Raw genomic sequence first — 13,179 nt, 5'->3', positions numbered from 1 at the left:
ATCCACCAGTATAATTTCTTATACAAGACCTGGTTTCAAATTAAAACAAAAGATAAAAATAAAAAGAACCAAAATGGTTTGCTTTCCAAAAAATATTTATTTATTAGATTTAGATGCAATTATATAAATTTCAATTATCAATGAAAAGTACAAAGTAATAATGGGTTTAAGTTTAAGGTGTGAGTACAACAAAGTGATTTATATAACTATTATAACATGTTTTAGTTGATGCAAATTAAAAAATGATCAGGTTGAATGAAAGTCATCAGTCCAGAAAAGATACAAAAATCTGCAAAGAAAAAAAAAGTTATTTGATTTGTTTACACTATACTGAGTATCAAATTAGAATACCATAAGTAAAATATAAAAAAAAAGATTAAAAACATAATACCATGTCATTACATACCAACCTTTATTTTTTAACAAAAAATTTAGCGCACTTTTGAAAAAATAGAAATTATATACATATTGTAAAGACATAAATATTGCAATCATTGCATGTAACTGTAAACATAAAAATATATAACAAAGGAACAAAGCAAATTTAAAATGAAACATTAATTATTTTTTAAAGCTCAAATTTTTAATAATCATGCTGTCCAAGGATTAACAGCATTGACAAAGAGGGTTTCCACTTCTGTCAACACCACGAAATAGGGGATGGTTTACTGAGACATTCGATCCAGACAACACATCATAGATGGAATTTTCAGTATCTCTGCGTTTATAGCTTCCAACTTTTTCTTCATCTGCTTTATTCGAGATTGAATGCCTGTGTCTATTTTGTGCTGTAACTGGTTTGTGTCGATGACCCTGTCAAACTCCTCAATCAGTTTGAGATTCTCTGCATGAACAATGTCATTCTTTACTGAGATCTTGACCCTTTCTCCTCGTAAAGCATCATCTATCTCCTTCAATACTGTCATTGTCAGCAAATCCATCTCCCATTTAATACTATCAATCTTGGTTCTCAATTCTCTTGCTGAAGATGTCCAGTTGTTCTTTGAAACCTAACCTGCAATTTAGCATATTTTATGTTTGAAATCATCAATAACTTACCCTTTCATGCTGTTTCTGCACCAGCCAATACCTGCTTTGACATCTGTTGTTTTTTTTTCTTTTATATAAAATACTTCCTCTTCCAACACTGGATCTGTGTCTGCTTTCTCTGCAATGATTTAGTATCTTTTCTTAGTTTACTTATTGTAGAAAAATATGAATTATAAAGGAAGTTCTGTGCAACTGTATTTTATAGCTGTAAGTTGATGAATCAAGTCATGACTTAGTATACTAAAATAAACAATTAGTGTTAGAAAAAAGTCTGTTACATTAGTAGTCTATTACAAATTACTTACTTAATCCTCATCACTCCCTGTGGAGTATAGGGCAGCAACAAATCCCTGCCATTCCACTCTGTCCTGGGCGAGCCACTTTAGTTCATGCCAGGTCTTGCCAGCAGCTTGCACTTCTTCTTCCATCTCTCTCCTCCATGTTCCCAGTGGTCTTCCCCTCTTTCGTTTTCCAGTGCCATGTTGGGGGAGTCATCTTTTGCTCATGCGTAGGACATGGCCCAGCCATCTCCATCTCCTCATTCGAACTTCTGAAAATGCATTTGGAAAATTTAGATATTGATATCTAGGCATAAAGTTTATTTTAAAATAAATAGACTAGGCCTACTAGGTTTATTTCACACACAAAAAAACCATTTGTTTTTAAAATTGTGAGTCTAGTAAAAAGTTACTATTGTTTAGAGTTTAGAGTAGAAGTAAGTTAGAACTAGATCTACATTTAATTACTTAACACTAAATAGGTAGATCTATAATTAAAAGTAGTCTATAATTAATAATTAGGTAAATAATTATGATCACTTAAAGTACTGTCACTTATCAGAAAGATCTAACCGTGATTCCGATGGCTGAATGATTTCTCACTCAGATTTCTATCAAAGAGCTGCAAGACCACAGACTGAAAAAAAAAAGTAGATTAGAGATTCTAGAGTCTATATCTAGAAAATTAGATTAATTTTTTAATAGAGATCTAGATCTAGATCTTCTAAAATAATTTAGATTAGGCTTATGCCTTATACACTTAATTGTACTATACTATAGAATATGTATAGAATAAATCTACATCATCTAGAATCTAGATCTATTATTAAATCTAGAGATTCTAGGTTTCATAAATTGATCTAGAATCTAGATTCTTGATCTAGATCTAGTGAGTGATAGTGATCTAGCCTCTCCTAGTGATCTAGTCTAGAGTCTAGCTTGACGATCATCTGGATCTAATCTAGATTCTAGAACTAGATCTAGATCTAGATCTAATTCTAAGAATCTAGACTAGACTCTAGACTAGAATGATAGAATCTCTAGATCTAGATCTGGATTTAGATTTCTAGATAATATAATCTGGATCTAGACTAGAATTTCTAGAAATTCTAGGTCTAGTCTAGCTAGATCTAAATCTAGATCTAGATCTAAATCTACCTAATGACACTATTAAACCTTATTACTTTTTTTCGTAAAATAGTTTTTTTTAATAATGCTATTTTTAAAAAACTTATTAAATATACAATATTTTTAAAATCTTTTTAAAATAATGGCGGCTACAAAGCTATCGATTCAGACTTTGCAGGTACATTTAAACGACTTGTTGGTGGGAAATTAGCCGTTTTCAGACTTAATTTAAAGAAAATTTGCAAAACTCTGTCGAACTACCAAAATTTTAAAAAGAACTGGAATCTAATTCAAATAGAAAAAAAGTGATGAAATTACCTCTATTTTTGACAGCAATATTCCGAAGAAAGAAAAACTAAATTAATAAATATCGTCCGCCAAAAAATTTTCCAATATGTCAAGTAAACCCGAAAGGCAGAGAGCGTCAACGAAATGCCGGTTGGAACAAGCCGTTAGTCTATTTTTAGACTCACGCGCAGCGGTGACGGAAGCCTGGGACAAAAAGCGAAAAGGGAAGTCAGCGCCATTTCCAAAATGGTTGCCCTTAGAAATTACGATGCCGTAATACACGCTAATAATAAGTATAATTTATAATTACTAGGCCTAACAACTAGGCTATCCATATCACTCAGCCATAGGCCATATCATAATAAAAAAGAAATCAGTTGAGTTAGGCCTATTCTTCTACTGACTACTTACTTAATACTTAGTCTATCTCTAGTAAAGTACTAAAACTAAACAGAGACTGAACCTGCCCATACAACTATTAAGAAGACAAATGACAATATTTCAGGAAAATCCATTTTTGACAGTGTAGGAAAAATAGGCTTACTCCATAATTTTTGTATATAGGCCCTATACATATGACAAAGGCCTATACCCTATAGGCCAACTGTTCATTTTAGTTTGACATAGTGGCCTGATGATAAATAACTAATTTTAATTAGTTTCATTTTCAAGCCTGATCTTTTTCTTAAATAAAGATGTTTCTACTTACTTTAGGTGTAGACAGTAGAGTAAATAAAACATCTATGTAATTGCTACAGAGCGGTTTGTTCATTGATCTCAGTTCCATTTATTAGTGTCACATTCTTTTAATATTATATATTTTATTGGTCTTTATCATTTCTTTACAACACTTGGGCTACTAATAGCCAAATATATATTTAAATTTTCACTTTAATCAACAGAAATGTCTGATATGGAGAACACTGACAAGAAGCGTCTATTTGAAGCAACTGAATCTGAAACAGACTTTAACAAAAGTAAAAAGTGAGTTATTTTTAACATTACCTAGAATTTTTGTTTTGTTTAGTAACTTAAAAAACTATAATAATTGTGTATTTAATTAAATGTTTTAAATTCATGCAGCTGTTTTTTTTTATTTAAAAAAAAAAACCCCAATCTTTTTCAGGCTGAAGCTTGACAAAGAACTGAGGGATAAAACTTCTGAAGAAGATAAAATAACTACTGGAATGGAAAAAGAAAAGCCTTTAGATGATTCTGAAATTAAACATGATAAAGATGATGCCATGAAAGATGTTTTAAATGTATCTATAAAAGAAACAAAAAATGCATTATCTGTCCCTGAAATTACTAAAGATTCTGTTGATGAAAAAAGTCCTGGTAGTAAAGAAGTTTGTGAAAATAAAGAAGAAGAACCTGGAGTCCTTGAAATATCTACTAAGAAAGTTTCAAAACTGGCTTCACACTTTTAACCTGAATCAAACATGTGAACTCTTTAAAGTAAGAAATAATCCATTTGGTCAATCATTAGATTATACTTTTTATTTTCAGCATTTTGAGATTTAACTGTTACGAATCACTTGATATCAATTAAGAAAAATAATGAATACTAATGATGACCATTATTATATCACAGAGAAATGTTAAAAGATTGAGCTGGCCTCTACATTGATATCCTTTTAAGAAATAAAATAGTAATGCTAGATTGCTTACCTGTCCAGCCATCAAATAATGACAAACTTGAAGTACTAAGAAAAACACCTTCAAATATTCTTTGTGTAGAGGGCTGCCTGAGAAGGATTCTATTAACTGACCAGCTTGGGTCATTGCATCATTCACACATGGTATATTTTTACTTATTAGTCCAATCTAGAAAAAAATAATACAGCTCAATACACAACTTACAACTTTTTAATTATTACAATGTATAACTAATAACATATATCATTGAAATGAAAAGTGTACATTGCATACATTTAATGCCCATTTTGGGAATTTGAAGTTAATGGTACCTCCTTCATACATCGGGAATACCCAATCCAAAATAAAGTCAGTTTAATAAAATTCACGAAAAAGTAAAAATCTTTTAGGATGGTGGTTTGATTAAAAAAAAGGGGTTTTAAAATAAATGCAATGGCAAATTTAGAATTTCTCGTACCATGCCTCTGCTCAACATAAACAGGAGTCGAGTATACTCCGATCTGACATTAAGAGCATAATCAGCACCTATCCCCATTATGTTCATAGCTGCTACCCAATCTTTTTCTGCTGTGTGAAGTTGCTGAGGAAAGATAGTAAGGGAAAAATAAATTCAACATCTATTGTTAATAGTTAATCTATGGATTAATATTTTAGACTTCGAAAATAAGTAAAAAAAAATTCTGTAGAACTTACTGCAAGCTGAAATAACAAACGGCAATGCCAGTATGGTGATTGCTGAGACAAATCAATACCTTTGAGTAGTATTGGTTTTGCATTGTGAGACATGTTCTGAAAAATTGTACAAATTAAATGCAAATGACAGTAATAGTTAAAACAATTTTAAAAATTCAATGTGATGTTTTCATCAATCTCATTAGATCAACTGTCCGTCTGATTCTACTTAAATTATTTACAGGCAAATAATTATAAAAATGCTAATGTAATATTGCTAAACCATTTCAAGTACTAAAACAGAAACTGACTAGAGATTTCATATTCTTTTACCTGTTTTTCTGTATAAAATTGGGCAAGTACACTAGCTGATTCAAATCGAACATCGTCTATATGAGGAATCTTTGCATGTGTTAAAGAAAAATTAAGCATAAAAAAACAGCATCATTTAGACTTATGTATCAATTCTTAATAATGTCAATTATATTGAATCTGTATTCTTCAAAGAAATAAAAAACTTGAGTTTTATCAATAGCTTTTGTGTTCAGCAAATATTTTTGCATAGAACAAAGGATACTGTTGATGAAATCGTCCACTGAAATTAAAAAAATATTGATTAAGAAATAACCATAAATAGTATTCAAAATGATTCAATTACCCTTATATAAGCACATAAAAATCTATAAACTTAATTTTTTTTAAAGTAATAAAAGTAATTATTAATTTTTTCTGAGTATGTTAATTTATAACTACTGGTTATACCGTTTTTTTTAAAAAGAAGCACAACCTACAGGATCAACTTAATGAGAAAAACCTGCTTTTAAATTGCTATATCTGAAGCTATTACTTTGTAATGAAAGAGGCTTGTTTAAAAAAAAAATCCTCACTAAGAGGTGAATATAGAAATACATGTTTGGTAAGGCCGACATTCAATAACAATTACTTTTTAAATTTAAAAAAAGCCTTATGGGTTAATTTATGTAGATAGTGAACTCAGTATCAGACGCTAGTAAAACAAATTTCAATACTCTGTTTTAATGATAGTATATTATAAAAGTGTTCATGAGTTAAACAATATTTCATCTCTCCCTTAAGATTATTCTCTGGTCTGACTGACTCTGTATAAATATGTAATGTATAACAATAAGTATAAATTTATAATGCATAATGGAATAGCCTTCTTAAATCATCCTCTTCATAATTTTACCCAATCAAGATAGATAGCTCCAGATCTATCTATTCTATTTCTATATCTAACTCTACTACTCTAGCCTACTCATTTCATGACAGTAGATTATAGAATCTCAGAAATACAGAGTATGGGAGTGCTGACATAAAAACAAATAAACAATTACAATGCATACACCTGCAGACCATTGGCCGGATGAACACATTGATTGTCAGACACTGGTATAAGCAATCATCGGGAAGTTTTAATGCTGAACCACAACTTTTGTCATTATGTTCATTTATAAACACTTCCTTATGATTTCGTTTTCAGAAAATGTGTCTGTTTGCAAACAGTGCTTTACTGGAATCTAGGCCTAATCTAGACTAGATCTAGATCTAGATCTCCAACAATTTTAAAATTTTACATTTTTTTTTTTAGTTTAGAAAATTTCTAAATATTCAAATTCAAAGATTAAGTTTTTAGTAGTGTTGTGAAGTGCAGAATTATATCAGGAAATCTAGATCTATACTCCTGCCGCTTCGCATAAAATTGAATAAGATAGCTTATTTAACAATAAATGAATATTAGATCTAATTCTAAGGTCATAACTGTACACAAACAGAACAAACATAAAAATTTACCGCTTGTTCTAAATGAGTTCTTGCGATGTCTGAGTTTTTTGCGTGAGTCAAGAGAATATTTCCTAGCTGCAGATGAGTACGAGCTTCTATGTGAGGTGGAGGATTAAATTTGAAAATAGACTGTAAGCAATGAATGCATAATCTGATATTTGGAGGATTTGATGTTCTAAAATGTTCTGCGAGTCCCAAAAGCGAGACGTACCATGGCTGTTCGCCTGCGGCAGCAGTAGACGCCATCTTTTTTGTTGTGTATAAATGGACGATACTTGTATCGATAGAGATGTATTGTAGCAGTATTTGTCGATACGATTACTCGATACGCTGTTTTATTTATTTTTATTTGAAGAGTCTATAGAAGAGTATTTAATAAACAGTTTGCATTTCATTTCCAATCATGTATTTTTTATGTTAAATAAATATACTGGAATAAAAACTAGTCGAAAGGATGAGTAGGCCTATACCTATAGGGCTTGTAAGTCTCTTTGCTACTCTTACTTAAAATTTGAAATCTCGTTAGCCAGGGTCTGGTGAATTATCAAAGTATAATTATCAGTTTTTACGATTTTAAATAACCTAACAATAGCGTAAGTAACTTTATTTCTTTTTTTACCGATTTAATAAACATATTCTTAATTGGTTTGAAAAATACTAGCTGGCTAGTATGATAAGAAGTTGGTGACCTACTTACAAGCCCTATAATGTCTTTAGAGGCGGAACTATCGTGCAGCCAAACCACACAGGGTGGGGGAGGGTCGGAGGGAAGGCCATGGACCTTCTAATCCGACAATAAATTAAATTTATTTGTGCTTCAAAAAATAAAGCGATAGCTGTAGTCAGTTAATTAATATAAGGGGTCATCCATTTATGACGCCCACATAGAGGGAGGGATCGGGAGGTTGGGGGGGGGGGGAATCGACTTTTGAGAACGCGTGTGGACTGGGGGCGGGAGGGGGGTTCGAGCCCTCGTGGAAAAGTCCACATATTGAATTTATATCGAAGTGCTTTCAATTTATAACAAACAAAACTTCTATCCCGCATTTAAAAAGTGAAATTAAGATGACAGTGCAGTGTGTAAACAAAGCACTGAATTTATACCTACACTGGGGGGGGGGGGGGCGGTCATCCATACCATGCAACGTACTTATTTTTAACGACTTTTACCTTCCCTCCTTCCCCAACGTCACTATTCTTCACTAAAAACCAAGACCCAGAACCTAAAATGAGGTCACACCTCAGCCTACCACTTCTCTCCTAACAGGGTTTTTTTTTTCCTAAAATATTTAGTGAGCATGGTCAATGTTGGGTGGAACTAGATTGATTTTTATTGAAATTATAAAGAAAAATACCTATGTACAGCAAAGTGTTAAATTCTGTTTCTAACATTATTGCATAGCTATTTGTTACACTTTCTGAAATCCTCCTCCAGCCCATCCGGAGTTAAAGTAATTTATGGACGAACTCTAATAAAAATAATAGTACCACTTTGGAAAGCGAGCGATTAAGTAAACAGAAATGGGAGCCATGAACACGAGTAGGTCTTGCGACTTATTAATCTTATAGGTCTAAATGCTAGTATTAAACATTAAAATACATGCAACGGGTACAGAGAATGCTACTGTTAGCACCCCCCCCCCCCCCCCACATGCCAATCAAGTAGGTTGATAATGGGGAAAATCCTTGAGAAAAAAATAGTTTTAATATTAGGCCTACTAATAAACATCGAAAATATTCAATCTATATGAAAATATCAAAGCCGTATATCAATACATAGGTACACAACACATGTTATTGAAATAGTAAATTGGTATGGACGTCATAAATGGATGACCCCTAATTGGCAAGTGATTCAGTGAAATAGCGAGCCATCCATTAGTAACGTGACACTTTTTGCCGATCCCCCCCCCCCCAAAAAAAAAACGCACATCGTCACACATAGCCCCCCTCCCCCCAAATGACGTTACACCTCAGCCTACCACCTCCACTTGCAGTTTCTTTTTTTAAACGTCGATTTCTTTCTACTGGTTTCTGTGAATTTTTCGCTTCTGTGAACTGTTTCTTTCAGAGTGAAAAAAAGTTTTGTACCGGTCCCTGGCAATTCTGCAGAAACGAAGTTTTTAATACAAGCCCTTTCTCAGATTAAAAACAAGTTAATAAAAAGTCTAGTGACAATTTAAGCGCAATTTCCTTATGTTAATAAGTAAATCATCCTATAAATATAAACTCCTACACGATGCTCAGTTTAAACCACACGAGCAGAGCTAGTTCCCGCCCCTCGCGAGATCTGCGCGAGTCTGGCCAATGGCAGCGTGTGTAGACGTTACCTCTCACTAGCGACTGCCTCAGCCGGTGTGCTATATTTGTATATTCTTAGTAATCTTAGCCAATACAAATTAGATCTAGAAGAAATTAATTTTTTGTGACCGAACGAAAGGATATTTTTGAAAACTTTCTTCGGCAATATTGTTCTAAATTATGGCAGGAATCGATTGGTAAATGTTTCAAGTCGCTAAGTTGTCTGGTTGCCGAGATATGGGCCAAAAACTGCATTTTTTCGAGGTTTTTTGGCTTTTCCGGGAAATCCAGGAAGGAATTCCGGGATTTTTTTTGGCCCACAATCATCCTCTGAACTTGCTAACATATTTGCTTTTGGAACTAGTCCTCGATATTGCTTCGTTGAGGAGGAGATACGACTTAAAGCTGCGGACATCCATTCCCAGAAATGTCGAGTTAATAATCGCAATTCTCCAGAATGGAAATTGCGCTAAAAAAACAACCACACCATGAAGACCTTGTTTGATTTAAGGATAATATTAAATGTGTTTCGTTTTTTATTCGTACATCCTAAGTAGGACTCATTTTAAAATTGTATTTTATTTGTTTTGAGGATTTGACTTTAAAAAAAAGATAATGTACGTTTGTCCTTGTCGTAGTCTGGACATCTTGTGACAGTCACAAGAAATGGGCGCATAACCCTCCTAGTCCTAACCATGGCTTATTTCGATTCATTTAAGTAGGACTGCTTTCACTTTACAATTAAAGATTCTTATTTTAGTTTTGTTAGAGATGTGTGAAGATTTCCATGTTGCTCTTAGTCTAAGATTAGCAAATGCCTGTCGGGCTACGTTATTCGTCGTTTGATATTTTCGTCTGTTGCTCCCGACACGTTGACCCATAAGATATACGAAGTTATCTAGTTGTCTATGTTTTGGTTCTCTAATTCTGCTTCACGGTATTGCATATAGTTAATTTTTTATTTAAAAATAAAGTTTATTTTATGTCTCACGATATTTTCACTCTTGCTCAAAGCTATGACTTTCTCCAGTGTGTCTTAGAGTCTGTGGCAGAACATGGCTACATCTTCAGCAAATCCCAAGATCTCGTTTCTTAAAATTTTCGGGCGGGGGGGGGGGGGCGGTAGACTTTCTTTGGGGGGGGGGGCGGACACTGTTAAAAGTATATATTTTCTATATAAATTTCATTTCGTTCGGAATGGGTGGGGGGGGGGGGGGGCTGGCTGAGTCGTCCCCCCCCCCCCGAAGAGATGCCTGGAAGAAACTCTGAATGGTAACTGTTAATGTAACATAAACTTCTGCATGCAGACTTTTTAAAAGTAAAGTCCTTAGCGTCAGTGTATGGCAGCGAATGCTAGAAAGTAATAGTACAGCTTTGACCAAACCGTAACAACGTTACTATGGTCCCGCTTCATGTAGGGACCAACCAATTCAGAGGCGTAGCGATGGGGGGGGGGGGGCAAGGGGGGTACATATGTCCACGGGCGCCGACCTTAGGGGGCGCCAAAATGGGTAAAAAACGAAATTAAAATGTCATTTTAGCTGCATTTTTGCATTATAAATAGTTTAAGGGGGGGGGGGGTGCAAATTGAAAGTTTGTGTTTGGGGGGGGGGGGGGGGATGCAAATCGAAAGTATGAGGGGGGGGGGTGCAAAATTGAAAATTTGCTCCCGAGGGGGGCGACAAATTGAAAGTTTGTCCCCGGGCGCCGGGAAGGGTCGCTACACCTCTGAACCAATTACGTTTGTTTCCAAAAGTAACATATTAGGGTTCGTCCTTGGGGAATTTTCGTAAATATAACCTACATGACGAGGGGGAGAGAGTTCGGAAAGTGTGACGTCACTCTTTTGCACTTTTTAAAAAGTAATGTTAGAAACTGAATTTTATCCATTATTCTGCATATTTAAAAGACTGTTCTTGTTAATTGACAAAATAGGCTAATTGATTAAAGGCTAGATGTTGACCGCGCTCAGTAAGTATTTTAGACAAAAATCAACAATTAAAAAAAAACATCTGGGTGGGGGCAGCCTTTTAAAGGGGGAAGTAGCTTTTTGTGACTATGTGTGATAATTTGAAGAAGGAGGGGGGGGGGGGGGGTGTGTGAAATCGTTTAAAAAGCGTGACTACGTTTATATTCAATATGACTTAAATAGCCTTCTATGGTAGCGCTTCAACACGGCGAATGTGATTTTTACACGCTTTTATTTACTTGCTTCCTGTCTGTCGTCAGTCTGTCGTCATGGATCTAAACGGGCGAGAGATATTTCGGGCACTTCTAACTGACAGATTCGTTTTAAGGTCAAGACTTGAAGACAATGCAATATGACATTAAAGTAGTCATGCAACTCTATTGTATTAAAAAAAATAAAAAAATACTGAAAAAAATTGCATCAAAACGTTTTAATAACAAGTTTTTATGTAATAATGCACTAAAAAGGAGAAAGTAAATGATTTTCTTTAAATATATAACACATATTAGTAAATCGTGCGGCGTCAAAACGGCCAATGACAAAACGGCCCCGTCAAAACGACCCCGACAAATCGGCCCCGACATAAGAGCCCCGTCAAATTGACCCCGTCTAAATGGCCAGCGACATATGGACCCCGTCATAAAGGCTCCCGATAAATAGGCTCCCGTCATATAGGCTCACGTTATATAGGCTCTCGACAAAAGGGCTCCAGTCAATAAGGCTCCCGACATACGTTGTATTACTTAAGAGTGTTGGATAAGCTAACTCTAAAGAATATTGATTTAGGGGTCCCACTGGCAGGTGTCATATTCAATGAGACCGCTTTGACGGGAGACTTAGTCTCTACAGAAACGGTATTGTCAGTGGTCCTTTTGTCTGGAGCCAAATTGACAGGAGCCTTTTTGTCATGAGCCAAAATGACGCTAGCCTATTTGTCGGGAGTCGTAATGATGGGGGCCGTTTTGTGGAAAAAACTAAATGACGGGAGCCTATATGTCGGGAGCCAAAATGACGGGAGCCTATTTGTCTGGAGCCTTATTGACTGGAGCCCCTTTGTCGGAAGCCTATATAACGGGAGCTTATTTTTCCGGAGCCTATATAACAGGAGCCTATTTATCGGGAGCCTTTATGACGGGGTCCATATGTCGCTGGCCATTTTGACGGGGTCAATTTGACGGGGCTCTTATGTCGGGGCCGATTTGTCGGGGTCGTTTTGACGGGGCCGTTTTGTCATTGGCCGTTTTGACGCCGCACGAAGAAACACTGTACGCATAACATGCGTTACACAGGAAGTCAGAGGCGTAGCTATAAGATTGGGCGGGTGGTCGAAGTTAAGAAAATAGACCGCCTCTTGTCTATAAGGACTTAACTGCAGAGGCGTAGCGACCCTTCCCGGCGCCCGGGGACATACTTTCAATTTGGCGCCCCCCTCGGGAGCAAATTTTCGATTTGCACCCCCCCCCCCTCGAACTTTTCATTTGCACCCCCCCCCTCAAACTTTCGATTTGCACCCCCCCCCTCGAACTTTTCATTTGCACCCCCCCCCCTCAAACTTTCAATTTGGCGCCCCCCCTAAGGTCGGCGCCCGGGGACATATGTCCCCCCCCCCCCCCGCCCCCCCTCGCTACGCCTCTGCTTAACTGTTGTAGCTGGTAAAAAGCGCCCTCACCTATTCGAATTAGAGGGGAGGGGGTATTTATAACCAACGTGAATAACTTAATGGAGGGCGGGGGAGGGCGCGAAAATAAATTGGTCGCTACGCCTCAGTAGGGAGTCTTAAAAGGGGCTATCTAAAAAAAAAATACACAGTTGGACTTGAGTACATCATGCTCTGATGAGTATCTGTCTTGAGTCAAGGAAAGTAAAGGCGCATGGGCATAATCTTGATAGTGCTGGCCACATGACTATAATCTCATATGCAGAATGCAGGTCATATGAACAGTTCAACTTCTGCACCATATAGTGCTGTCTGGTTTGGGGGTGGGGTTAAGGGCAGTGTTTCTTCCAGACTTTTTTCTCCGGGGGGGCACT

The 13,179-nt window shown here is 35.8% G+C and overlaps 1 protein-coding gene and 1 long non-coding RNA gene across 2 annotated transcripts; both read right to left on the bottom strand.

Annotated features, from left to right (window-relative positions):
• Positions 1-210: 210 nt before the first annotated feature.
• Positions 211-3,012, bottom strand: LOC131941007 (uncharacterized). The gene is made up of 4 exons (XR_009386605.1): positions 2,775-3,012; positions 1,356-1,965; positions 1,060-1,168; positions 211-289 (listed from the first exon to the last, which is right to left on the bottom strand). It is a non-coding gene; the product is annotated as an uncharacterized LOC131941007 (long non-coding RNA).
• Positions 3,013-4,139: 1,127 nt separating this feature from the next.
• On the bottom strand, positions 4,140-7,159 carry LOC131940993 (MAU2 chromatid cohesion factor homolog). The gene is made up of 7 exons (XM_059299938.1): positions 6,888-7,159; positions 5,653-5,670; positions 5,409-5,477; positions 5,097-5,192; positions 4,861-4,983; positions 4,416-4,571; positions 4,140-4,175 (listed from the first exon to the last, which is right to left on the bottom strand). The coding sequence occupies exons 1-7, from the start codon at positions 7,122-7,124 to the stop codon at positions 4,140-4,142; spliced, it is 735 nt and encodes a 244-aa protein (XP_059155921.1). The 5' UTR covers positions 7,125-7,159.
• Positions 7,160-13,179: the final 6,020 nt, after the last annotated feature.

This window comes from Physella acuta, unplaced genomic scaffold, assembly GCF_028476545.2.
Source record: "Physella acuta isolate Inbredline_101_S28 unplaced genomic scaffold, ASM2847654v3 ptg000339l, whole genome shotgun sequence".
Classification (NCBI taxonomy): Eukaryota; Metazoa; Mollusca; class Gastropoda; family Physidae; genus Physella; species Physella acuta.
Note: the sequence above shows the minus strand (reverse complement) of the source record. Positions and strands in the feature narration are given on the sequence as shown.

Excerpts from the sequence above, each read along its gene's own strand:
- LOC131940993 (XM_059299938.1), bottom strand. The coding sequence starts at position 7,124 with ATGGCGTCTACTGCTGCCGCAGGCGAACAGCCATGGTACGTCTCGCTT. Across the intron at positions 5,193-5,408 it reads AATTTTATACAGAAAAACAG|AACATGTCTCACAATGCAAA; the intron begins GTAAAAGAATAT and ends ACAATTTTTCAG. Across the intron at positions 4,572-4,860 it reads TTATGTTGAGCAGAGGCATG|ATTGGACTAATAAGTAAAAA; the intron begins GTACGAGAAATT and ends ATTTTTTTCTAG.